We start from the raw sequence: 27,053 nt of genomic DNA, 5'->3' as shown, positions 1-27,053 counted from the left end.
ATTTTCATACCACCATGTCATGGCTGTGAAGCTCTCAATTTTCCTGTTTCTTCTCAAACATCACGTTATAATCTTATAATAAACATGCAAAAAAAAAAAAAAAAAAAAAACATTTTTAGAGCAAATAGTTTTCCTAATAATATATGTCCACATATGTGGACAGCAGGACTAAGTCTGATTTTGTTCATCAAATTTATTATGTTTCCATGAGTGTTGATTATTCATGTTTTTGAGATGTTACAGACATTACATCAGAAATTAGCATAATTAATTCTGATACAAAGTAATGTCCAGCATCATCCAATCACTGCCAACCATGTTAAAATAAAATGATACATTATAAATTCTGAATCTTTGTACTGATTATCATTGTCACATGTCTGTCAAACATGTTGAGTGATCCAAACATCATCTGCAGCCTGAAACTGAACTTTTGATCAGATTTTAGGAGTGAATGCACTTAACTGCATAGAGAGCTATAGGATGCTCCCTTGCTCCCTATTTAGTGAATGACTTCACCTCCAGTGTGCTGTCTGTCTGCACTGGTCTCAGAACAGTTCGAAATGCATCTTATTTTCATCCTAACTCCATATAAAGACTCTGAAAGCAAAACATTTTTCTCAATGTGATAATGCACAGTTCATTTCGGATTTCTAATGAAAAGTACACATTAGTGTACATAGTGTTTTTATCAGCATGGTGTTTCACGATAAATCGCTCAAATTTTAAAAATGGCATATCGGATGGAACTAGAGACTCTAATCTTTTGACTCAAACAGGTTTCAATGTAAAAACTTAATTAGGTTTCTTACCAGATGTAGTTTTGTTGGCATTTCTCCCAAAGACAAACTCTGCTGTGGTCTGCGCCATGTTGTTCTGTCACATGACTCTGTACGTTTAACCCTTTAATAACAGCCTAGAATCTCCTGAACTGAGATCAGTCGGTTTAAATGAATTTAAATTATGCGTTGCGTATAGCGAAGTCAAAATACAACTTCCACGCATGTGTAGTGGGGTCGCACGAGGTTTAAGGTAAAGTGCATTATTTTTATTGCAATGGTGGCCCCAAAAGGAATTGAAATGAATTTGAGCGTCCTGACTGGGCCAGACTTAACAACATGGGCTCAACCAATGGCATGAGTTTGGGGCGGGACTAGAGCATTTATTAACTAACAGCATTTATTAATCTCGGTTAAAGTTAATTAATAAAAATAGGGATGCACTGATATAAAAAAAATGTTGGCTGATGCGATACAGATTTTAACAAAATCTATAGGCGATACCAATATTTTCCACTAAGCTTATTTTGTCATCAGATCACTGTTTTACTTATGAATGGTTAAAAAAATTATAAAGGGGTACAAAAGCTTTTTCACTGTTTTAACAATTTATAATTTTCAATATACTGTATATAATTTCCGATATCTCAGATGTTAAAATCTGTTGGTTTCAGATTGTTTTAGATGGTTTTACTCATCATGTGGTCTATAGATAAGTGCCGCTTTCACAACTGTCACGTCCGTTTATGGTGTTTTTTCTGCATTAACGTGACAACGAGACAGAAACAAAATGAAATATTACATGTTCTTAAGAGTGCCAACCCTTTTGCATATTGTGGCTATTATTATTTCTGGATTGTGCATTTTAATTCACAGAGTTTTTACAAAGTGTGTTACTAATTATTTATAAATAAACCATCGGTTTTTCATATCGGTGTTTTCATGCTTATTACTGTGTAACAGATAAAGGACGGGCAAGGAGGAGGCGGGAACCGGCTGAACAGTAAACAGAGTTTAATAAGAAACTCAACATAAAACAAACATAAACAAAGACAGACACACATGCAACATGGCTGCGTGCGTCTCTTTCTCCCTCGAACTGGCGCCTCCGGCTCCCCTTTATCTCGCTCACCCGCTGATTAGCTGATTCAGCGCCGGCCGTGTATCATGATACACGGCCCGACCACGCCCTCCTCCTCGTCACATACCGATATGTTGATGGTTTTAATTTGGTCAATAATTGGCCGATAAATATCGGCAGCCGATATTTTGCATAGTTTTTAATTCAATTACGTCATTTGCAATGCTTCATGGGATTGCAGTTCATTCCCTCATTAAAGACGTTGAGTACACAGTCTTGTTTCTTTGATTTTTTTAACAATTTTCTGCTTCAAATCAAAGTTTGTGATGTTGTGATTCACTTCGGATATGCTTGGTTTGATTCAAGGCTTATAACTCTTTTATGAAGGGTTTTATGATATCCCAATGGAATGAACTGAATGGGAAAAATTCTTCCGGAACCAAGACGGCTGAAAAAGTGGACAGGCACTGATATGCTCTATTATATTCAAAATGTTAATGCAAGAAGTCATGCATTTGAACTCTAGTTAAATAATATTTTCCACACTGTTTTTCCACTACATGAACACAGAATTATATTTAATCATTTGAATATGCATGGACCAAAACAATAACCAGCAGTATTTACCAACATATAAAGTATACATAAACATTTATGAGTGAAAATGCATGTTTCAGATTGTTTCATTGAAACTTACGAGGTTCCATTTGAGCTTTGATGCTACCTTAGAAGGTGGCTGCCTATAAAGGCAGTAGACAGCAAGGCAGCTCATTAGGTTTTGTTAGAGTTTTTGTGTCAGTCTTGTCACAGTTCTGTGTTTCAGGAAAGAACAGGAAACACAGGAAAGGAGGAGACCTTTTGATTTGCCATGGATGAAATACACTGTAGAATTTCTAACAGGAGAACCCTAGTGAAGACACCCACATCTGGGCTCCTAAAGGTCACTAAGGTTCAAGAAACCCTGATGTAAATGATGGGGAGCAAAATAAAAGTTCACCTTTAGAATATCAGGAAGCCACCACACAATGATGTGTATATATATATATATATATATATATAAATATACTGATATACAATCATCTGGTGTTCCTTCCTTTTGGTCTCTACGTTTATATTCCTGCTGTGTATGTCATTGTTTTGATCCTGTTCGTTTCCTATCTTGGCGAGGCATTATGTAACTCTTAACACCGGTCGTCCACTGACATCGCTCCATTTGACATACTGCATCTGATGTAAGGACGCCTTTACTTCCTGTGGTTGGCCAGAGGTGTATTTTTAGGTTGAACAAGGAGCAGGGCCACTGTTGACCTGGAGGTGACCCCTGGCCAATGCCACGACTGTGAGGAACTGTGCGGCTTGGATTGAAGTCTTTTCTTGCATAAGTGTCAAGAATGTCTGCAGCCAACCGCGCGGCTCAGGGGGCGGTAAACGCGTGCACAACGCAGACATAAGAGTTGACAGACAAGCGCTCCAACCGGTCTGGTGAGGGTGTCGATACAGAGATAACACTCACATGTCAGATGCTCTCCGCACTGGATACGGGTCAGGCTCTTCAAGGGAGTTTAATCTGCGGGTGGAATTGGTGCCACAATTTCTCAAATGCAAATTTACATTCGCTCAGTTGTGTGTTGTGTGTGCAAACTTAAAGGAATTTTCCAGGTTCCATACAAGTTAAGCTCATTCGAGATCATTGGTGGCATAACGTTGATTACCATAAAAAACTATTTTGACTCATCCCAATTTACATTTTTTTTTTTTTTTAAATCGAGGTTACAGTGAGACACTTACAATGGAAGTGAATGGGGCAATTTTTGAAGGGTTCAACCCTTTAAGTTCGGACTGGCCTGCAAGAATTTGTTTTTTTCAAATTATTAATAACTACAGTCTTGACCAACAGAAAATAGGTATCGTTTGAAGGCTTAAAAGCTCTACTTTCCAATGCATGTAGGCATTATGACCAAAACTGGACAAGTGCTTTGAAATCTGCAGACAAATCAGAAGTGTTCCGTTTTGATCATTTATTAACAAGTTTGTAATCGGTTAAAACATCAAGCTCTTCAAATATCCATGTGTCATATGTTGTTGGAAAGCTCTCAGAGAGTAGAATACAACCAGCCTTTGTCTGTTTTAATCACAGACAAAAATATAGTGAGTAATAGCAAAATATATGTCTTTGACATTTATGTTTCTTGTGAACAGGTGTTGCTTAATTGCTTATGATATCAAGAAAAATAAACAGAAAATAAAACATCACATGCCATTACTTAGAGGAGGTGATTATCTTTCAAACAAGCCCACACACAAGGAAATCGGATGCAAAGATCATTAGATAATTGACACAAAGCACAGTGTGCACACAGCATCTGGCTATCTGGCATCTTGCAATCTGGCTGAAAACACATTAGCTTTCCTGGCTCAGATGACGTCATCGTAAATTATGTCCTGTTATGGAATGCTAAACCAATCGGACTGGGTTCAAATCGGTGCAAAAATCATCCATATTTTGGCAGGAAGACATATGATTGTTGACTGTTACATATGGCCACCAGGAGATGGCGCCAAATACATGAAACAGACTCAATGATGACTCAAATGACACAGAATGAAACTCATTCAGTGAAATCTCATTACTAAAATCATGTCTGCATGCTATGCAAACCTTTTAGTCATTGTTGTGTTTGCATGTGTAATTAGTTCTTATGTACAATTATTATGTTTTATTTGCTTGGAGACATTTTTGGATACTATGATAAATTATATTTGTAATAACTTTTGATTGCTTTGTCGTATCAACACAATTTTTTTCTCAGATACAGCTGACATGATTGGTAACAAAACAAACTTTTTTCGGAGCCTCCTTACTTACACCCAGAGATATATTATGTCAAATCAGAAAAATAAGAATCTTTTGGCTGAATTTATTTTGTGATTTTTCAGCAGTTTCTTAGGCTGAGAGTTTCAGAATATATCATAATCTATATCATTAAAAAAATCAGAAAAGTTTTCGTTACAATGAAACCAACCACTTGTTTTTTTGTCAAGTTATAAGCCTTTAATTTTGGGTATGCCACTGAAACAGGAAATCTTTAAAAACACCTTCAGAGCTTAAAGGTTTTTATGGTAATCAACATTATGCTACAATTACTGTCAACTGAACTTATCTTGTTTATTTATTTATTTCCATCCAGTTCATCTTCTTGCCATTGTGTAAATAATCAAGTTAAAATTGATAAAGTTGAAGTTTCTGAAATGGTCAGATCATATTCCTGAAAGTCTGGTGTTCCCTTTTATAGAAGTGCCATTTTAAATTACATCACAAACATATTAATTTCTTAAGGAGTTACAGAGTTGAAATGGTACAACAGGAATGACCCTTATACATCTCTTAAAAGTTAGAAAATATGTACTAGTGTAGCACATGGAAAACCCAACCAATTTGAATCTACCTCAAGTTTGGCGATCTGGAATAACTGTAGGATTTACAACATTTAAAGCACACCATCTCTCTGAACTGTGTCTTTTGTGTTCATACTAACCTTTAAATATTATACACAAACCACACGGAAGAGCTCAGAAAGTGTGCAGCAGTGCACGTTTATGAGTCGCTTGTAAAAACTGTTTGAAAGGTTGCTGCTGATGGTGACATATTTGTTGTCCAAGTATGTGAGGAGGGGTTCACTCATAAAATGCTCAACATCTGCTAGAGGTTTTAGAGAAGAAGAGGTGGAAGTTTCAGGGTTTAGATCGACAGCCGTGTACATACATTTCTGGTGCGAATTACAAAAGGGTTTGGGGGTGTCTGAGCCCCCAAATTAAAGGGATAGTTCACCCAAAAGTGAGAATTATGTCATCATTTGCTCACCCTGCAATTCTTTCTTCCAAACATCCAAACATCATCTGCAGCCTGAAACTGAACTTTTGATCAGATTTTAGGAGTGAATGCACTTAACTGCATAGAAAGCTATAGGATGCTCCCTTGCTCCCTATTTAGTGAATGACTTAACCTCCAGTGTGCAGCTGTAACATTTGTTTCAACCTTTTATGGAATAATGTCCCAAATTCCACATATGTGGACGTCATGTTTATCAGCGTGCTGACATGTTGAGAATATATGAATTTTTTAAAGCGGCATATCAAATGAAACTAGAGACTCAACTCTTTCAGTGTTCAAGGATTCAATTAAAAAACATAAAGAGATTTCTTACCAGAAGCACTTTTGTTGGCTCTGCGCACGTAGAAGCGCTTCACGTAAATCAACGACATGTTGTTGTGTCACGTGACTTGGTGCAGCACAAGTTTAACCCTTAAATGACAGTCTAGAGTCTTGTGAACAGTATTCAGTCTGTTTTTATTCATTTAAATTATGCGTTGCGTAAAGTGAAGCCAAAAGACAACGTCCACACATGTGGATGTGGGGTCACATGAGGATAGGGGAGGCTGGGGCTAGATGTTACATGGAAAAGTTGAAACACCTAGTTCAAAACCCTCTTAATTAGAATAATTTTTGTGGTTTCTACCCTCCAAAGTTGATTTTCACCATTGTAATATTTGTGTTTTAGCTCTTGGGTGAACAAGTGAACATGATCAAACCACACTGGCATACATTCTGTCAAGAGTCAACTATATTATGATGGCAGATTTTAACCAAAAGGTTTAAAAGTGTTTTTTAGGATAAAGGTGTTTTCCATGAACGTCTGGATCTGGGTCTTATTTCAGTTTTTAATTTAATTTTATTTTTTTAAAAAATATATATTATTTTTGTTTTTTATACAATTTTCAAGTTTTTCATTTATTTTGCATGAATTGTCATTATTATTATTATTATATATTTTTTTTCAGTTTATGAAGATGTTTTAAAATTAATAATTTCAATTCATGCATCTTATCACGTGACTCGTTGTGCATGACACCGCGGAGACTCACAGCATGTGGAGGCTCATGCTACTCTCCACGATCCACGCACAACTTACCACGACGCCCCACTGAGAGCGAGAACCACTAATCACGACCACGAGGAGGTTACCCCATGTGACTCTACACTCCCTAGCAACCGGGCCAATTTGGTTGCTTAGGAGACCTGGCTGGAGTCACTCAGCACGCCCTGGATTCGAACTCGCGACTCCAGGTGTGATAGTCAGCGTCAATACTCACTGAGATACCCAGACCCCCTGAGTGCATATTTTTTACCTGCTGCCAAATAGACACTCGCGATCAAGTTGTTTTAGTAACTATTAGTGTTCTCACAATACAAACATATCAGTAGTCGGTACCAATGACAGTAAAAAATATGAAGGGTTACTTTTAAAATGTAATTTGTAACATTCTGTTAGATTACTCAAGGTCAGTAATGTAATGTAAATTTTGCCAAAGGTGTGTATTTTTTGGAGAATTTTGATATTTCAACCTCAGTTCCTATAATACATCTATAACACACTGTGTACACAAAATAGTTACACTCAGGACCTTCAGGATAAAAATGTCCCCATTGAAACCCATTAAAACTGCAATATTTGATCCTAGTGCCATTAAAGCATAAAATCATGAATTCTATTATATTATTCTTTCATTCTAGAGCTCTGGCATCAAAATTTACATTTTAATATTTTCCACCAGATGGCGCCATTTTTCTCATGTTTAGCCTATGGAGCAAATACAAGCTTTTCCCCTATTTTCTGTTTGCTGTATTATAGAGCACTGCAGGACAATTGAATAAATGATGCAGCTAAAATTGTGTGGGTGTGTTGGTATGGATGTCAGAGTGTGTTTTGTATGTGTGTGTGTGTGTGTGTGTGTGTGTGTGTGTGTGTGTGTGTGTGTGTGTGTGTGTGTGTGTAAAAAAACAACAGTGGCACTATGTAAACAAACTGGCATTTAAAGGGTTAAAATCCTGAAAATTAATGAATATTTGGCAGTTATGATCAGGACTGATGTTGGTTAAAAAAATTAACTCACTGAAAGTGGAAAATAATATTAATATATAATATTATTATGGCAGTTTTTTGACGTAGACATTTTTGTCCTCTAAGGACCTCTGAGTAACTTTTTTTGATTGACGCACAAGGGTTAAAGTTTAATTAAATTTCATCATCAAAAAGGTTTCAAATCAAATCAAATGAATTAATAAAATTTAAATCAAATGAAAATAACTTTTCAACATACCATTGCATTTTATCATCAAGTGCTTCAGTAAAGATCTTTACTGCATAATCTAAAACACAAAATTGGTCGTATTTTTATCAAATAAAGTGCTGCACAACAGAACATCACATTATAAATGAAAACACTGAAAACGTCTGTTCAATACGTACAGCTCTCTTGCTTTTGAGATATTGCTTAAATATAATAATTATTATTATTACAGCAAATATTACATTATATTATACAGTTGTAGTATATTTCTGTTGCAATTGTTTCATTTTATTTTGACGTCAAGGCTTTTGCGTTTTCTGTTTTTCTGGACTACCGGTACTGCACAAACACTGATATCGTTACATATTTTTTATTTTAGTATCGACTTGGGACCGAAGTACCGGTACTTTTGACATCCCCTTTAACTATAGCAACAGAATGATGCTCGACTGCTTTCCGTTAGGATCAATATCAGATGGTACATTGGCAAAACTTTTTCATTTATTATTTTGACATATGTACGCTTTCATCCAAAGTGACTGAGATACATTATACACTGTAAAACTAATGACTACTGAAGTGTCTCTATACATTTTACTACACAGTGTATCAGTGTATGTGTTTTCTGGGAATCGAACCCATAACATTGGCATTGTCAGTTCTATGCTCTTTCTGTTGAGCTACAGGAACACAAAACAAAAGTCACTATTTGTTTAATGACAGCTGATGTTAGTTGGCTAGTTGTTAGAAATGCCAACTATAATCAGTCCCGATCACTTTCTAAAACACCGCAGGCTTCGGACTTCTGTGGTGGGTATGATGTAATGAGCCTAGTTTTCTCTTCCAGATAATTATCAGTCCGTTACACTTTCAGAGGAAGTTCATAAGAGCGGTAATGGGCGAGCCGAAAGCGTCGATCACTCAGCGTGTGATGGCCATCGGTATTCCAGCAGTCTGAATCAAAGCAGAGGTTGAGATTAGCAGAAAGGGAGCCTGTGTTAAGTTTAGCAGATGTTGTCTGATTTACGGACCTGATGAGCTTCAAACGGCTGGCCAGGCCTCTGACGCAGACGGAAGAACAGACCCCCTCTACAGCTGTTGTTTCTCTTCGTCCAACGAGGTTTCTGTAGCGCTTCAAGTCTTGCCAAAAAACAGAGTGCCTCACGTTTGACCTCGGGGTGAAATGTCTCTCTGCGCCGGGGTGGAATCCCTTTGACCTTCTGTGACTAGTGCAGATGGCACGGTGACACTAGCTGTGTTCCAATCAACAGGATCCCTAAGCAGTGCTCCCTATACACTAAGCAGGGAATATCCTGCTTCATATTTAGAATGCAGATAGAGGTTGTTAGTTTGATATTAATCAATACAAACATAATATAATTAGGCATGCATTCCTACATATAAATGTGAATATTATATATATATATATATATATATATATATATATATATATATATATATATATATATATATATACAGTATATAGCCTCCTGAGCCCCAAGCGTGACGGCTGTGTCCATTTTCCATTTCGCTTTTTGATATGTAACTAGTAGGACCTAATAAACATGAAAACAAATTATATATCAAATAGTTTTCTTAAAAATTGATGTCCACATATGTGGACAGCGGAACTAAGTTGTGAAATTTAATATAATAATACCAAGCTATAGAGTCAGACTTTTTTTATCAAATTGTTTATTATGTATCATGACATGTTAGCATAATTAATCCTGATTCAAAGTAATGGCCAGCATCATCCAATCACTGCCAACCATGTTCAAATGAAATGATACATTATAAATTCTGAATCTATGTACTGATTATCATTGTCACATGTCTGTCAAACATGTTGAGTGATCCAAACATCATCTGCAGCCTGAAACTGAACTTTTGATCAGATTTTAGGAGTGAATGCACTTAACTGCATAGAGAGCTATAGGATGCTCCCTTGCTCCCTATTTAGTGAATGACTTAACCACCAGTGTGCTGTCTGTCTGCACTGGTCTCAGAACAGTTTGAAATGCACCTCGTTTTCATCCTAACTCCATATAAAGCCTCTGAAAGACACATTTATCAGTTTTTGGATGAACTCATTTATTCTCAATGTGATAATGTACAGTAAATAAAGGAATGCATTTATTAATGTTAATGAATAGAACCGTATTGTACAGTGATAACAAAATAAAATATAACAAAATGTATATTAAAATGAAGTGAAATGACTGACAGATGTGTACATGCTTAAAGTTATTCAAAATAACTACTGTAACATGTTTTTCAACTTTTATGGAATAATGTCCCAAATTCCACATATGTGGACGTCATGTTTATCAGCGTGCTGACATGTTGAGAATATATGAATTTTTTAAAGCGGCATATCAAATGAAACTAGAGACTCAACTCTTTCAGTGTTCAAGGATTCAATTAAAAAACAGAAAGAAATTTCTTACCAGAGGCACTTTTGTTGGCTCTGCGCACGTAGAAGCGCTTCATGGCAATCAACGTCATGTTGTTGTGTCACGTGACTCGGTGCGCCAGAAGTTTAACCCTTAAATGACAGTCTAGAGTCTTGTGAACAGTATTCAGTCGGTTTTTATTCATTTAAATTATGCGTTTGTAAAGTGAAGCCAAAATACAACGTCCACACATGTGGACGTGGGGTCACATGAGGATAGGGGAGGCTGGGGCTAGATGTTACATGGAAAAGTTGAAACACCTAGTTCAAAACCCTCTTAATTAGAATAATTTTTGTGGTTTCTACCCTCCAAAGTTGATTTTCACCATTGTAATATTTGTGTTTTAGCTCTTGGGTGAACAAGTGAACATGATCAAACCACACTGGCATACATTCTGTCAAGAGTCAACTATATTATGATGGCAGATTTTAACCAAAAGGTTTAAAAGTGTTTAAACATTTTCAAGTTTTTCATTTACTTTGCATGAATTGTCATTATTATTATTATTATTATTATTATTATTATTTTCAGTTTATGAAGATGTTTTTAAATAAATAATTTAATAATTTTAGCTTAAATTTTAAGCAATGATGATAACTCTGGTTGGCTGACTCTTCATTACGAATCTCTTCATTAAGGCCTCTTTCAGTTACTCTATCACACATAAAAAGTCTGGCAACATCTTAAAGTTGGAAGAAGTTTGGCAGCCGCTCTGCATGAAACAGGAACAAACAGCACGCTACATGATGCTGTTTTTGTACTGCTGTATGCTGAGATCTGATACACCTCGTTCTGAGACATACTTGAGAGTTGTCACGCGCTCCTTCCACATGTAGGTCATCAGAAGACACAGATTTGCCTTTAGATGCCCTTTCAACACACTTGGTGCCTTTGTTCCCATTTAACCAGTTTTTGCTGAAAGCATGTTAAATCTAGCAGTGTTAGACAATAATGAACTGTGGATTGGAACCAACCTTCTCTTAGTTGAACATGTGGTCCACACATTTCTTCTTAAAAAGGGCCTCAGTGGGTGATGGCTGTGTGGGTAAATTACCATGTGTTAGCCTTTAAAATGCAGAAGGCGGTCGGATCCTGCAAGCAGCTCTGTGATGCATCTGTTGCGTTGGGTGGTAATGAGCTCACTGGGGTTTTCATACCTCGAAAGACACATGACTTCCAAACAAACATGGCCACCCTGCTTTTGAAACTCAATGTCTACAAACTGCCCAACAGTGTTGCATTCTCTGTTTAAACATTTACGTAATTCAGTTTCCCTCCTGAGGTGTCCCAGAGACAGTTTAGCTGAGACGGAGAAATTGGGACACCCAATTGAGACGTCTCGCCTTACAGGTTAAAAAAACCAATCACCTTTTTGACAGAGACATCACCTGTCCGTTAACTTAAGGATGAGCATGAGATGGACCAGCCTGAAAAATAGCTTCTTTTTGCATGATTTTGCTTGAGCTAAAGAAGCACAATTTATATTACAGATTTTACTGCTGATTTGAAAAATGCTATTTGATCGCAAACTTGACCAACCGTTTTGGAGATTATGGTCTTTCCCCATTCAAGTAGATAGGAGCTGTACTTTTATGCTGCTTGCATCCATAGAAATAGCTGCCTGTGAGCGTTCCCAAGAAGACCGCCTAGTGGACTGACTTGTCCTTAACCATTCTATTCGGTCATTTTTGACCGAAATAATTTTTTCCGACATAATAAAAAATGGTTTCGTTTTCTGAGCGGGACAATGACTTTTCTACCACTTGCCGTCTGAACTAAACTGAAATATTTGGACTATAATTAATAACTATAAGTGGTTGTTTTCTAAGTGGCTTTTCTGTTCACGGTTAAAATTGACCGACCTAAACAGATACACTTTTTTATTGGTCAAACACAATATGTAAATCAGCCACAATGCAGAACACACACACACACACACAGATAAATGAAGGCACAACATGCAGTGTGCAAAACATTATTTACTCGCCATCATCTGTGAAAAAAAAAAAAAAATATATATATATATATATATATATATATAATTTTTGAAGAATTCCGATGACTTGGAATATTGCACAAGTCGTATGGAATATTTCTATGGTACTTTTATGGTGATTTTTGGCATTTTGTTGTCCTTTTTGGAGCTTGACAGACATGGTCACTATGTTAAATGGAAAAGAGAAGCATGAAGATTCTGCAAAAATTGTCCTATTTGTGTTCCATGGGGAAACAAAATGAATGGGGAAAATACTTCCTGAACCAAGACGGCTGAAAAAGTGGGCGAGCACTGTTGCACTCTATTGGGACGTAATAGTAGACTGGCTTAAAAATAAAATAATTCAAAAAATTGCGTAACAGTCTCATTGAAAGATTATACTGAAAATGTGTGTATGATTTGTGATCAGAATTTCTGCCCTTCCACAAGTTATAAGTCCTGATTATTTCACAGGCGCTACCTGGTACCTGGTAAACACATCTTTGTTGTGTAGCGCCAGCCGATCAGATTAGAACGTCCCGTCTGAGGCCGAGACTAAAACTTCTTAACGTTTAGTCGCATGACAGAGCGTCACTTTTGCAAACCCATGCATTTTTACTCCCAACTGAAATCAGTAGATTCACACGTTCTCTGGCGCAGCGTAAATTGCAACTTCGCAGTTTCTCTTTGGAGTATTTGAGATGTTTGTCTCAGTGACAGAGCTTCATTCTTGCTGGTGCTATCTTGTAGACACCGTCTAGACAGCAAGTGTTGTCCATTAAGGAGCTAAAAGAGTTAGATAAGAGGAGTCGAGTGAGGAGTGCACGGCTTAGTTTGCAACGATTTTTCACCCCAGTGGACCTGATGTTTGTAGTTTCCCTTTCTTCAGTAAAAAGAAACAGTTGACGATGTGCAACAGTGAGCAGGTTTGGATTTGTACACAAATATATGGCTGTGCATTTTTGTGGTTCAGAATAGGTGACAACAGATCATTTATTCAGAACAGAAAAGTCATAAACAGCATCAGGAACAGATTCAGTGTCAGTCATATTCCTGCAATTCCACATTGAATCATTCCCAGCCAACTCTGGAGGAATTACATCTGATTATTTGGCAACAAAACCTCAAAATCTTCCCGTCAGTGAGGTATGAGGATCTGTCTGCAGATAATGTCTCAGAAATAATCTTAGAATACTTATCAAAACTGCACAGAAATATAAAAATCTTCCTCCAGATCCATTCAACTTTCTTTCATTCCATCCCATTCCTTTCCTCTCCTCCAGAAATACTAGCCACAAAACTCAAAATGCCCAGATAGTGTTACATTTTCAAGACAATTAGAAAATAATTGAATAGAATATATTCACATTTATGCATTTGGCAGATGCTTTTATCCAAAGCGACTTACAGTGCCCTCATTACAGGGACAATCCCTCTGGAGCAACCTGGAGTTAAGTGCCTTGCTCAAGGACACAATGGTGGTGGCTGTGGGGATTGAACCAACAACTTTCTGCTTACCAGTTCAGTGCTTTAGTGAACTACGTTTTATTTTTAATATACAGTATCAAAGACATGACGCAACAAATCTAGAACAGGATTCATTACTTCCACACTAACAATTTATGAGATGCGACTGGCTGTAAACAAAATATTTGAGCAACACAGAACACATAAGATACACATAAGTATTTTCTCAGGCACTTATTGAGTCTAAATAGATGCACAAATATAACATCATTTCAGTAGTTCACCCAAATGACAATAGTCATATCATACTGATCATGTGTTACACTTGCTATAGTTTACTTCCATGATGTTTCTTCATCAAACTGCAATGTCAAATGTAAATCAAGTCAATCACTGAAACAACCACCTTGAGTAACAAATAGCATTTGTAATGTGTATAATATAATATGCATGAGTATACTGTCTTGAAATAAATACATTTATATCATATGACAGTAAACTTATATACATACGAAATAATCTTAAAAATATGATTTGTGGAAGCACAAAAAAGCGATAGGATTACATATCTCTGGTCTTTAAATTTTATGCTCGGATATAAAAAATAACTACAGTCTTGACCAACACAAAGTATGTATCGTTTGAAAGCTTAGAAGCCCTACTTCCCAATGCATGTATGCATTATGACCAAAACTGAAAAAGTGCTTTGATATTTGCACACAAATCAGAAGTGCTCAATTTTGATCATTTATTTTAAAAGAAATTGCACTGTACATATTATTGTAATCGGTCAAATAGTCACTTGTCATATGTTGTTGGAAAGCCCTCAAAAAGTAGAATACAACCAGCCTATTTGTTTTACTCACAGACAAAAATATAGTGAGTAATAGATAAGTATATGTCTTTGACAATTATGTTGGTGCTACTTATATGCCGCGTTTTCGCTTATTACTTCAAGAAAATAAACGGAATATAAAATATCACATATCATTACTTAGAGGAGGTGATTATCTTCCAAACGAGTCCACACACAAGGTAATCAGATGTATAGATCATTAGATAATCCACATGAAGCACAATGTTACATATGGCCACCAGGAGATGGCGCCAAATACATGACACAGACTCAATGATGACTCAGATGGCACAGAATGAAACTCATTCTGTGAAATCTCATTAATAAAATCATGTCTGCATGCTATGCAAACCTTTAGTCATTGTTTTATTTGTTTGGAGAGACTTTTGGACACTTAAATTACGTGATAAATTATTTTTTAACACTATAACTTTTCACCTTATTTACACCCAGAGATATATAATGTCAAATCAGAAAAATAAGAAATAAAGTTCATTTTTGGCTACATTTTTTGTATGATTTTTCAGGAGTTTCTTAGGCTGAGAGTCTCAAAATGTATCATAATCTAAATCATTAAAACATTTGAAAAGTTTTCTATACAATGAAACCAACACTTGAAACACTTGACACTACTCATTTTTTTCATTGAGTTATAAGCCTTTAATTTTGGGTATGTCTCTGAAACAGGAAATCATTAAAAAAACATTCAGAGCTTAAAAGGTTAATGACCCTATACACTTTTTGTAATTAAGAAGTTATAAAAAAAAAAAATATTATTATTATTATTTTTTTTTACAATTTTGCCTCTTTTTTTTTATCCTCTTCGTTTGAGGATAAGGGAAAAGGTGTTGGAATGAGGTCCCGGGTCACCAAAGACCCCAGGTATTCGTTTAAGGGTTAATTGTAAATTATAATTGTAATCGAATATAAACATTGCAATAGAAAACAACTGATTTAAAACATTGAATATGTGTAAACACAATGTATTTGGAGTTTATTGCAAAATATTACATACTGAATAGGGGGTTTCTTCAGCTTCAGCCAAGTTCATGTCCCAGGGGTTGATTTTTATTAAAACTAAGAGATTTAAACTTTTTTTTTGTTCTTCTTGTTGCATGAAGGTCACATTAAAACTGACTTGGAAACTTTTAACCAGGCCTTAATCATTTCTTTTTGGTACTTTTCAAATGTCTTTTATGTATAGATCGGACTGTTCAGACCCAGACTTTCAATATTAACATCTCACACCTGTTTGTTTCATGTTCTCCTGCAGGATCTACAGAGCTGCGAGCTGAAGGACAGACAGATATCAGCTCATCACTGTCCTCTAGAGGGTATGTAGTCAAATACACCCTGTAGATCATGATTAGTTGATGTAACTTATTGATAGAATAATTACTTACATTTACTTTCATTTGATTGGTGACCAATTGTAGAAATAGAGTAGAATCTGAAGTGTTTTTGAGTACTCACAATGCATGTGTGTGTGTGTGTGTGTTTAGTGGTTTTGCCTCCAGAGAAGGCCGAGGGATGTGAGAATTTTCTGCAGTATCTGCACGTTGAGGATGGAGAGAGAGAAACGCTGAAGGAAACCTGCAAAGCAAAGAAACGCATCAGTCTAGATGTGAGTCCAAAGCTGCTCCAAAACTGTACACCGCTAGCTACACACTACTCATAAGTAGTAACTTAACAACTACTGTCAAGCAACCCTTTTGAAAAATTAGCTAGCTATGATTCACCAGGGTCAATGATAGATTAGGATTTTAAAAGGCTATTTGAAAACTATAATTTCTTAGCAAAGTTCACATATTTTAACAGATTGTTACTCAGCAATTTGAATAAAAACATTTTAAAACATATATTTTAGTAGTACATACTAATGCTAGTTTTAAAAACATTTTAACCATTTACAATAAAAAAGAAAATACAGATGGACAGAATAAGAAGGCGTCATGTCATTGACCCACCAAAACACTATAGCTACAGTGGCAAGAAAAAGTATGTGAACCCTTTGGAACATGCTGGTTTTCTGCATTAATTGCTCATAAAATGTGATCTCATCTTCATCAAAGTTACAAGTATAGACAAACACAATGTGCTTAAGCTAACAACACATTAACGATTATAATCTTTCTTGTCTTTATAGAACACATCCTATTAAACATTCACAGTGCTGTGGAAAATGTATGTGAACCTCTAGGCTAAAGACGTCAACAAAAGCAAATTAGAGTCAGGAGTTGGCAAACCTAGCATTCAATTAGTGAAACAAGATTTGAGGTGTATGTTAGTGCGACTTTGATTTATAAGAAGCACTCAAACATTTTGAGTTTGCTATCCAAAAGAAACATCTGCTTATGTGGAACATGCCTCGCAAAACAGAGATCTCAGAAGACCTACGATCAAGAATTGTTTCTTTGCATAAAGCTGGAAAGGGTTATAAAGTTATCTGGAAGAGCTTAGATATTCATCTGTCCACAGTTAGTCAAACTGTCTATAAATGGAGATGATTTAGTACTATGGGTACTCTCACTAGAAGTGGCCGTCCAGTCAAGATGACTCAAAGGGCACACAGCAGAATGCTCAATGAGGTGCAAAATAACCCTAGAGTGACAGATAAAGACTTGAAGGAATCTTTGGAACTGGTTAACATCTCTGTTCATGAGTCTACTATACGGAAAACATTAAACAGGTATGGTGTCCATGGCAGGACAACACGAAGGAAGCCGCTGCTTTCCAACAAAAACATTGCTGCACATCTGGAGTTTGCCAAAGACCACCTTGACAATCCACAACGCTACTGGGATATCCTAAGAATATGGCTGAGCTGTAAGGAAGAATGATCCAGAATTCCTTCTGAACATTGTGCAGGTTTAATCCGCGGCTACCGGAAACACTTGGTTGAGGTTATTGCAGCCAAAGGAGAATCGACCAGTTATTAAATCCAAGGGTTCACTTACTTTTTCCACAGAATTGTGAATGTTTAATGGGATGTGTTCAATAAAGACATGAAAGATTATAATTGTTTGTGTGTTATCTTAAGCACATTGTGTTTGTCTATAACACCCGAGGGCATGCCGTCTGAAGCTGAGACTTGGGTTCGGGTTAGTTTTTCAAGTATAACTTCGGGTTTTGGTTTGTAATTAATACAAAAATAAATAGGCCTACATAACGAAGCTACACTATTTGAAAACAGCTGAGCTACAGTCATACTACTGGTAAGTTTGTAGCATCGCTACTTTCCACTGCATGATCCGCTTTCGGCTAACCCCACACCCAAAAAAAAAAAACTCTAATTTGACAAATTGAGGGCATTTTTGTCCTGAAACAACAACCGGGTGCATATGCTTGACTGCAAAAAAATGCAGTCCTGACAATATCAAATGTACAGTAAGAATGATATACGTGTAGATATTTAAGCACATTGCCAAAGGCTTCCGCGATGAGGTCACCGTTATACACTGCATGAGCACAGAGGACACGTATATTATCACACATTCACGAGAGTCTTCTCGCTTTTCTTCGCCCTCCATTCTGACGTCGTAAACAAGTTCGCTCACACTGTGTCAGCATCTATAGATGCCTGCAGCATCGCTGTCTGGCCATCAAACGTGTACTTGTCCAGTTAGAAGCATATTACTAGATACTAGAATCACAGTTGCTGCCAAAAAGCTGTAACTGAGAAATGTGGTTAAAAACCTTTTTTCTGGAGCAAGACAAAAGCGGTCTGTATAATCCCCCCCAAAGCTCCCTTCTATATCCTATCTGAACAGGTCGAATGGCATTTTAAGAGCTCACCTGAAATGTAATACCCGTACAGATGTGTTTTTGTCTATGTGAAAAGCAATTGACTGAATATTCTTATGTTTAAAAGGGTTTAAAGGGGTCATGTCAAAATTGTTATTATTGATTTTTCCCCCTGAGGTCTACTTAACATCAGTCAAGTTTTTAGCCCCGTCATGAATTTGTTTTTTGATATACTCACCCTTGCAATTATACTGGCTGTGTTTTTGCTCCTGTGCCACAAGGAAAATGTGATTTTTCATGGTCCTTCAAAAAAACACAGTTGGTGAAGAGTTGTTAATGCCTCCTGCGTGTGGCGCCTCCTGCTGTTCATGTGTGTAACTGCATGTTCTCATGATCTTCCAGGACCTCGAGTGTAACATGTCACTGGGTGATGACAACAGACAGGAGTGGGTCTTCACCCTCTACGATTTTGACAACAGCGGAAAAGTTACAAAAGAGGTAAAATATCATGTTACATGTAAATTATACAATAGTGATAAAGAGTGAGTCATTGTGAACTATTACAAAGGTGATCATCATGAAATCTAGTTTACATGGGGAGAGGAATCACATTTACATCCAAATAGTAAGCAATTTACACAGAACGGAAGCCAAACCCCAAAGTAGAGGTCGACCGATAGTGGATTTTGCAGATACCGATAACTAAGGTGGTGAAAAAAGGCGGATAACCAATTAATCGACTGATAGTTTTAAATATAAACAAGCCCAAAACACACAAGGGACTCTTATTTTGAAATGACTGAGACTTGTCACCGTAACAATGCTCTATATGTAAGCATAAGCTTTTATAGCCTATATATTTACCAGATGAAGAGTTTTGTGTTTATACAGTGGCAAGAAATAGTATGTGAACCCTTTGGAATTACCTGCATTTCTGCATTAATTGTTCATAAAATGTGGTCTGATCTTCACCTAACTCCTAATAACATTCATTGTCTAAGGTTGAAAATGTATGTGAACCTCTGGGCTAATGACTTCTAAAAATCGAATTTGGAGGCAGGTGTTACAGTCAATGAGCTGAGATTGTAGGCGTGGATCGTAGAGGTGCCCTGCTGTATAAAAACAGTACAGTCTGGGTACTGTTAGAGTCTGAACTCCTCAAGAAGCATGTAAACCATGCCCTGATCAAAACAAATGTCTGATGATCTTAGAAGAAGAATTGTAGAGATGTACGAAGGTGGAAAAGGCTACAAAATCATTTCTAAAGACCTGGATGTTCACCAATCCACAGTGCGATAAACGGTCTTCAAATGGAGGAAATTCAGCAAAGCTGCTATTTTCTCTAGGAGTGAACATCCTGCACATTTCACCCCAAGAGCACATAATGCAATGATACAGGGATTGAAAAGGAACCCAAGGGTAACAGCAAAAGATCTGCAGAAATCTCTTGAACTTGCTAAACATCTCTGTTTATGTGTCCACTATAAGAAAATCACTGAACAAGAATGGTGCTCATTGGGAGGACACCACGGAGGAAACCACTGCTCTCCAAACAAAACGTTGCTGCATGTCTTAAGTTTGCGAAAGACCATCTTGATGCTTCATAAAGCTTTTTGAAAAATCTTCTGTCGACAGATGAAACAATAATTTTACTTTTTGGCAAAAACGCACAACAAAAAAGGCACTGCACACCAACAAAAAACATCACCCCAACTGTGAAGCATGGTGGAGGAAGCATGATGTTTTGGGACTGTTCCGCTGCATCAGGGCACCTGGACAGCTTGCAATGATCAAGGGATTTTACAGGAGAATGACAGGGTAATGGTACGTCATCTAACAGCTGGGTGATGCAACAAGATAATGTCCCGAAACACACAAGCAAATCAACAACAGTATGGCGAATGGAATGGCCAAGTCAGAGTCCAGACAGATGTTGTGGCATGACCTGAAGAGGGCAGTAAATCCAAGAAATCCCAGAAATATTAATGAACTGAAACAGATTTGTAGGGAGGCATGGTGTTTATGGAATGGTCCTTTATCAGCATTGCTAAACATCTACAGGAAGCATCTGGTGGAGATTATTGCTACTAAAGGAGGTTCTACCAGTTGTTAAATATAAAGTATAATATACAATTTATTGTGTTGTTCTTGTACATATTGAGTACCTCATTCAAACATTGACAGAGTAGTTTGGTAAAAATATGTGAACCTCTAGGTCAACAAAAGCTAATTAGAGTCAGGAGTTAGAGGTTAGTGCTACTTTGATTTATAAAAAGCACTCAAACATTTTGATTTTGCTATTCACAAGAAGCATCTGCTTATGTGGACCATGCCTCGCAAAAAAAAGATCTCAGAAGACCTACGATCAAGAATTGTTCCTTTGCATAAAGCTGGAAAGGGTTACAAAGTTATCTCGAAGATTTGAGATATTCATCTGTCCACAGTTAGACAAACTGTCTATAAATGGAGATGATTTAGTACTATGGGTACTCTCACTAGAAGTGGCCGTCAAGCCAAGATGACTCAAAGGGCACACCACAGAATGCTTAATGAGGTAAAAAAGAACCCTAGAGTGACAGATAAAGACTTGAAGGAATTATTGGAACTGGTAAACATCTCCGTTCACTATACGGAAAACATTAAACAGGTATGATGTTCATGGCAGGACAACATGAAGGAAGCCGCTGCTTTCCAACAAAAACATTGCTGCGCACCTGAAGTTTGCCAAAGACCACCTTGACAATCCACAACACTACTGGGAAAATGTTTTATGGACTGATGAAACTAAGGTTGACTTGTTTGGAAAGATCACGCAGCACTACGTATGGCGTAAAAAGGGCACTGCATACCAACATGAAAACATCATCCCAGCGGTGAAGTACGGTGGAGGGAGCATCATGATTTGGGGCTGCTTTGCTGCTTCGGGAGCCTGAACCACTTGCCATCATCGAGGGAAAAATAAATGACCACATTTATCAAGATATCCTACAGGATAATGTCAGGGTGGATGTGTGCCAGCTGAAGCTCAGTAGAAGTTGAGCGATGCAGCAGTAAATCCACTACAGAACGGCTTCATAAAAAGAAAATCCATCTTTTGGAGTGTCCCAGTCAGAGCCCAGACCTTAACCCAATAGAGATGCTGTGGAATGACCTCAAGAGAGTCGTTCACACCAGACATCCTAAGAATATGGCTGAGCTGAAGCAGTTCTGTAAGGAGGAATGATCCAGAATTTCTTCTGAAAGTTGTGCAGGTCTAATCCGCAGTTACCAGAAACGCTTGGTTGAGGTTATTGCTGCCAAAGCAGGATCGACCAGTTATTAAATCCAAGGGTTCACTTACTTTTTCCACAGCACTGTGAATGTTTAACATTTATAATGAAAGATTATAATTGTGTTTGTGTGTTGTTAGCTTAAGCAGATTGTGTTTGTCTATACTTGTGACTTCAGTGAAGATGAGATCACATTTTATGACCAATTAATGCAGAAAACCAGCTAATTCCAAAGGGTTCACATACTTTTTCTTGCCACTGTATATGAATATTGTCAATGATGAAAGATTTCCCCAAAATGTGTCAGTGATTGTTTTTATTCAACTTCCAGAGGCTGCTGTTACTGTAAAACCAAGATGTTCTAAGTGTAAAATCCTCCAGTGCCCGACACAGTGTAACATTGAGGAATACAAAAAAGCGTCAGCATAGATTTTAGCCAATAACCGATAATTGCAAAATGCAACTATCGGCACAGATTAATCAGTTAAACCGATATATTGGTCTACCTCTACCCCAAAGTAAAGCTTTAACTATATGTATTATAGTTAAACTGCTTAAATAATCTGAAATCAGTCAAATACAGGCGGAGAAATGAATACACGCCGCTAACACGCTGCAGATGCAAGATGTGTGAAACAGGCCTGATGAATTTGATCTCATTTGTTCAAACATAGACTGCCATACAAACAAACATGCCAATACATGTTGAGTCTGAAGTCGACAGTCATCTCACTTAATTAAAATGTATGAGAATGTGAAGTATGTGTGTGTTATTTGTCAGGACATGTCCAGTCTGATGCACACTATCTATGACGTGGTGGATGCGTCTGTCAATAATTCCTGTAACAGCAAACGAAAGACACTCCGTGTTAAACTGACGGTAACGCCTGATCATGGAGCTCGCAGGAGAGATGCTTCACACGCCGGGGCTGGTGGGACTCTCTCACACACACACACACACACACACACACACACACACACACACACACACACGCAAACACGCATGCACGCATACATAACCATAGGTTTCACTAGGGCTGAATTTGCTGGCAACACAAAATTATGCAAAATCGTGAATATTACAATGATTTTAATGCTCTTTCTCTGTCTTGTCTCTCATTTAAACTTAATTTGCATATTGTATTAATCACTTCAAACTAGTGTTGCACGATTATGACAAATCATAATTGTCGATTATTGCCCTTGATATTGTAATCGCGATTATTAATTTCATAGATTCATAGAGGTTAAATCAAATACTTCGCACATTTGCCTCTGGCTTGCTCACTGTGGGCCTAAAGACAAATATTTTTAAGACAAAATCTACTATCACGTTATTCATTTAAACCGCACAATGATGACTTTAATACATTACAGACATTACAGCATCATTTTCTGTAAAGCTGCTTTGAAACAATGCTAAATAAAAATGACTTGACTACTTATTTGTTCATACTATATTTGTAGGCGTGTTGATTATAATGGGAGCGATGTCGTTTTTTGTGTTGCTTGTTTGCAGTGTATTTACCGTCTATGTTACAAGCAAGCAGCACGATATGTAAGATCTCTGATTCGCCATTGCCATTTCATTGCTCAACAGACATGTCTGGGATTGGTTAAGTTGGTTTGAATACTAAACTGCTACAAGTGACACATTGTAAATAGAAACCTTTAACACAACAGACATGAATGAAATGCTATTGTCGTCAGTTTTTACGTTTAGTTATTCGCGGCTGCTTTAAATGTAATCTCGATACTTTTCTCGATTCACTGTGCAGTGCTGCTTCAAACCATCCGTTTCCATGAACTGATTCAAAACTCTGTTTCAACAGTTCATTTGCATCATTACTCAATGGCTGTTTCATTTAAATGGTTCTTCTGATTGAAGAAAAATAAGCCATTTCGGAGCAAATACATAAAAATCGAGATATACTGAATATCCAATTCCATCAAAAGTCTGAAACATATTGAGATATAATTGTTTTGGTAACACTTATTTTAAGGGTCCACAATATTTCACAACTTAAGCATGTTTAAGACAGTAATTAACCCCTTAAACCCGCCTGTGGGTCCAAAGGGGGGCGCTATATTGTGAAAAAAGTTTATGCTTAAAACGCTGAAGTCTCCGTATACATAAGTCAGGCATATGAGGTATCATTTAAAAGCTTAGAATCTCATCTTTTCAGAGATAAATATCACTTCTGCATTTATGTTACTTAAAATAACAAAATAAGGCCCCAAAATATTCACGTTGAAAATTAGCGCCCTCTAGAGGTAATGGAGTAGAAATATTTATATGAAAATAAAAGTCCTTCATATAGCACATAAATGAACAAGTCATATATCAAATAAAAGCTCTCACTCTCAGGAATGTGACTATATAGGTTTGTCTTTTATGCTCTGATAACTGCTGCTGTAAGCCCCAAGTAGCCAAAAACTTTATATCTGCGTTTACCTTAGGCAGCTGTCTAAACAATGAGCCATTGTTTACTTGTCTGTGAGCTTGCTTGGCTGAATTATCCAATGTTATATCTTAGATGTTCAGAACAAAATATGTCATCCAGCAGGAAAAGCATGCAAAACAAATCATCATAAAAATATGTTTTCTACTATTGATGATAAGCTCTCAGCTTTCTAATATCACCTAGATTGAGCTTCTAGTCCACTCAGAGGCCGAGATATTCAATGAAATAATGAGGGTGGTGCTTGAACTGAAAATTAGACTGAATGTCTATGGACGAGCACATCTGTGAGGGCTAAAATGTGTTAGAGTGCCACCTACATTTCAGATCTGTATATTGTGATGGAATGTGATAGAGAAAAAAAATATTTTTTCTAGTGATTTCTGCCATCTAGTGGAATAAAATGAGACTTTTCAAAGTGAGATAGAGTGAACAGAACCAAAATGACAAGTTTACAAAGTTTGACAAAAAAAATAAATAAAAAAAAATCCTTCACATATATGGACAAGTCATATATCAAATGAAAGCTCTCACTCTCATGAATGCACCTCTACAGTTAATTTTGTTGCACTAATACCACAGTTTAAAAGATGTTCAAAAGAATCACAAAATGAAATATGATTTCTGTAAGTCATCAAATACAAACATCACTTTTATGCTCCGATAACTGCTGCTGTAAGTCCCAAATAGCTAAAAATTTTATATCTGATTTTACTTTAGGCAGTTTTTTTTAATGAGCCATTTGTTACTCGTCTGTGAGATTACTTGTTTGAATAATCCAATGTTATATCTTAGATGTCCAGAACAAAATATTCCATCCAGAAGGAAAAGCATGTTAAACAAATTATCAGAAAATATTTTTGACTATTGATGATAAAATGTTATATATCATCACAAAGGGGAGGATCTCTAGTCCACTCAGAGGCCGAGATATTCAATGAAATAATGAGGGTGGTGCTTGAACTGAACATTAGACTGAATGTCTATGGACGAGCACATCTGTGAGGGCTAAAATGCATTAGAGCGCCACCTACATTTCAGATCTGTATATTGTGATGGAATGTGATAGAGAAAAAAAATATTTTTTCTAGTGATTTCTGCCATCTAGTGGAATAAAATGAGACTTTTCAAAGTGAGATAGAGTGAACAGAACCAAAATTACAAGTTTACAAAGTTTGACAGAAAAAAAAAAAATCTGTTTATCATAAGATTATAAACACATACAATATTTTTTATGAATAATTGGAGTCTTTTTTTATTTGGGGGGGGTTCTCTGAAAAATGAGACCAGTGTTTTGCAATTAGTCCACAGTATGTGAAAAATTGCGTGTGGCAGCCCAAAAATGCACCAGAGTATAAGGGGTTAATGTATAACTGAATGTAAATTAAGCCAAAATGTACAACTTATTAAATGTCTTATTTTTGTGTAGAACTGCTCTATTTCAGATATAATATATATCATATATCAAGTTTACTAAACAATATTAAGTTAATTGGTATTGGCTTAACAAAGCTGTTACTAGTAAATTAATACCAACTTGACCCCCTGTTCTAAAGTGAAAATGTAACCTATTCAAGTTATTGGTTTGTTTTGCATTTATTAGGTGGTATTTTAAGTTTATTGATCTATATTAAGACAATAATAATGACTAATTACTGTATTATTGGTTTTTACAAAATTGTTACTGAAGAATTGCTAAAATCTTAAAGACAGTTTGATTCCTTGTTCTGAAGTGATACATTTAGTTACACAAGTTATTCATTTGTTTGAGATTTATTAGTTGATTGAATGTGCAAAACAAACCCATAACTTGAGTATGTTAAAGTTTCACTTTTCACAGGGGCTCAAGTTGTTATTAATTTACTAGTAACAGCTTTGTAAAGCCAATACTAATTAGCCTTAATTACTGGCTTAATATTGTTTAGTAAACTTGGAATATGATCTCTAAAATTGAGCATTAATTACATTACTACATTGTAAATTATAGCTAAGTTAGCCTTATTCTACATTCAGACAATTATTAATTACTGTCTTATTCATGCTTAACCCTTAAAATAAACTGTTACCCTTTTTTTCAGCTCTTTTGGCCAGCTCTAGGTTTCAGTGCTGTGTTAATATATTCAGCTTCTTTAACAGAACTGAATTGCTGACTTTGTGATTTTCTTCCCTCCTGCTTCAGAGAGAGACACGAGTCGTTTGAGTCATGTTGAGTCCTCTCACCCAGATCACGACAGACGGCAACAAACACACATCAGGTGAGCAGATGAAGTTGTCTGTCATACATCAACACCAACACTGCACATCTAGTCTGCTGAAACTCTTCTATATATCCATGTCCTATATTAAAGCATGATGAAATGTTTTCTCATGTGACAGGGGTCAGACTACTGAACCCGAGAGGAATCATTACTGTGTGGATGAGAACACGGAGAGGAGGAATCACTATCTGGATCTGGCTGGAATCGAGAACTACACCTCCAGATTTGAAAGTAAGTTTGTAATGAACGTGTGTGGCATTACAGAAGAATAATTCTTAACACTGACAGCAGTGAGATGTGAATTTTAAGTATTGATGCCAAACAATATCACAAAAACATGTCCAGGCCACATTTTCTCAAGCCTGTTTTTAGGATTAAGATTTTTTTGCATTGTGACATTATTTTCATGATAATTATGCATATTTACCCATACATTTCTTAAGAAAACAAACAACAAACACATTAAAATTTTTAAAAAAAAACAAAAGTATTTGGTATTTAACAAAAGAGTTAAAGTATTTATACATCATGGTAGTACTTAATGGATTGCCTTCGGTTTGTGCTGGCTAAAAAACAT

The 27,053-nt window shown here is 36.5% G+C and overlaps 1 protein-coding gene across 1 annotated transcript in view; it reads left to right on the top strand.

The window, feature by feature from the left end:
- The window catches only part of LOC127453659 (protein naked cuticle homolog 2-like), a 64,402-nt gene that overhangs the window by 34,350 nt on the left and 2,999 nt on the right, over nucleotides 1-27,053 (top strand). The window contains exons 4-9 of the mRNA XM_051720222.1: nucleotides 16,017-16,077; nucleotides 16,246-16,367; nucleotides 18,890-18,985; nucleotides 22,538-22,688; nucleotides 26,398-26,473; nucleotides 26,595-26,707. Coding sequence (XP_051576182.1) covers nucleotides 16,017-16,077; nucleotides 16,246-16,367; nucleotides 18,890-18,985; nucleotides 22,538-22,688; nucleotides 26,398-26,473; nucleotides 26,595-26,707 — 619 coding nt within the window. The remainder of the gene's footprint in view (nucleotides 1-16,016; nucleotides 16,078-16,245; nucleotides 16,368-18,889; nucleotides 18,986-22,537; nucleotides 22,689-26,397; nucleotides 26,474-26,594; nucleotides 26,708-27,053) is intronic.

This window comes from Myxocyprinus asiaticus, chromosome 16 (assembly GCF_019703515.2).
Source record: "Myxocyprinus asiaticus isolate MX2 ecotype Aquarium Trade chromosome 16, UBuf_Myxa_2, whole genome shotgun sequence".
NCBI lineage: Eukaryota > Metazoa > Chordata > Actinopteri > Cypriniformes > Catostomidae > Myxocyprinus > Myxocyprinus asiaticus.
This window is presented reverse-complemented; position numbering and strand designations above follow the sequence as displayed.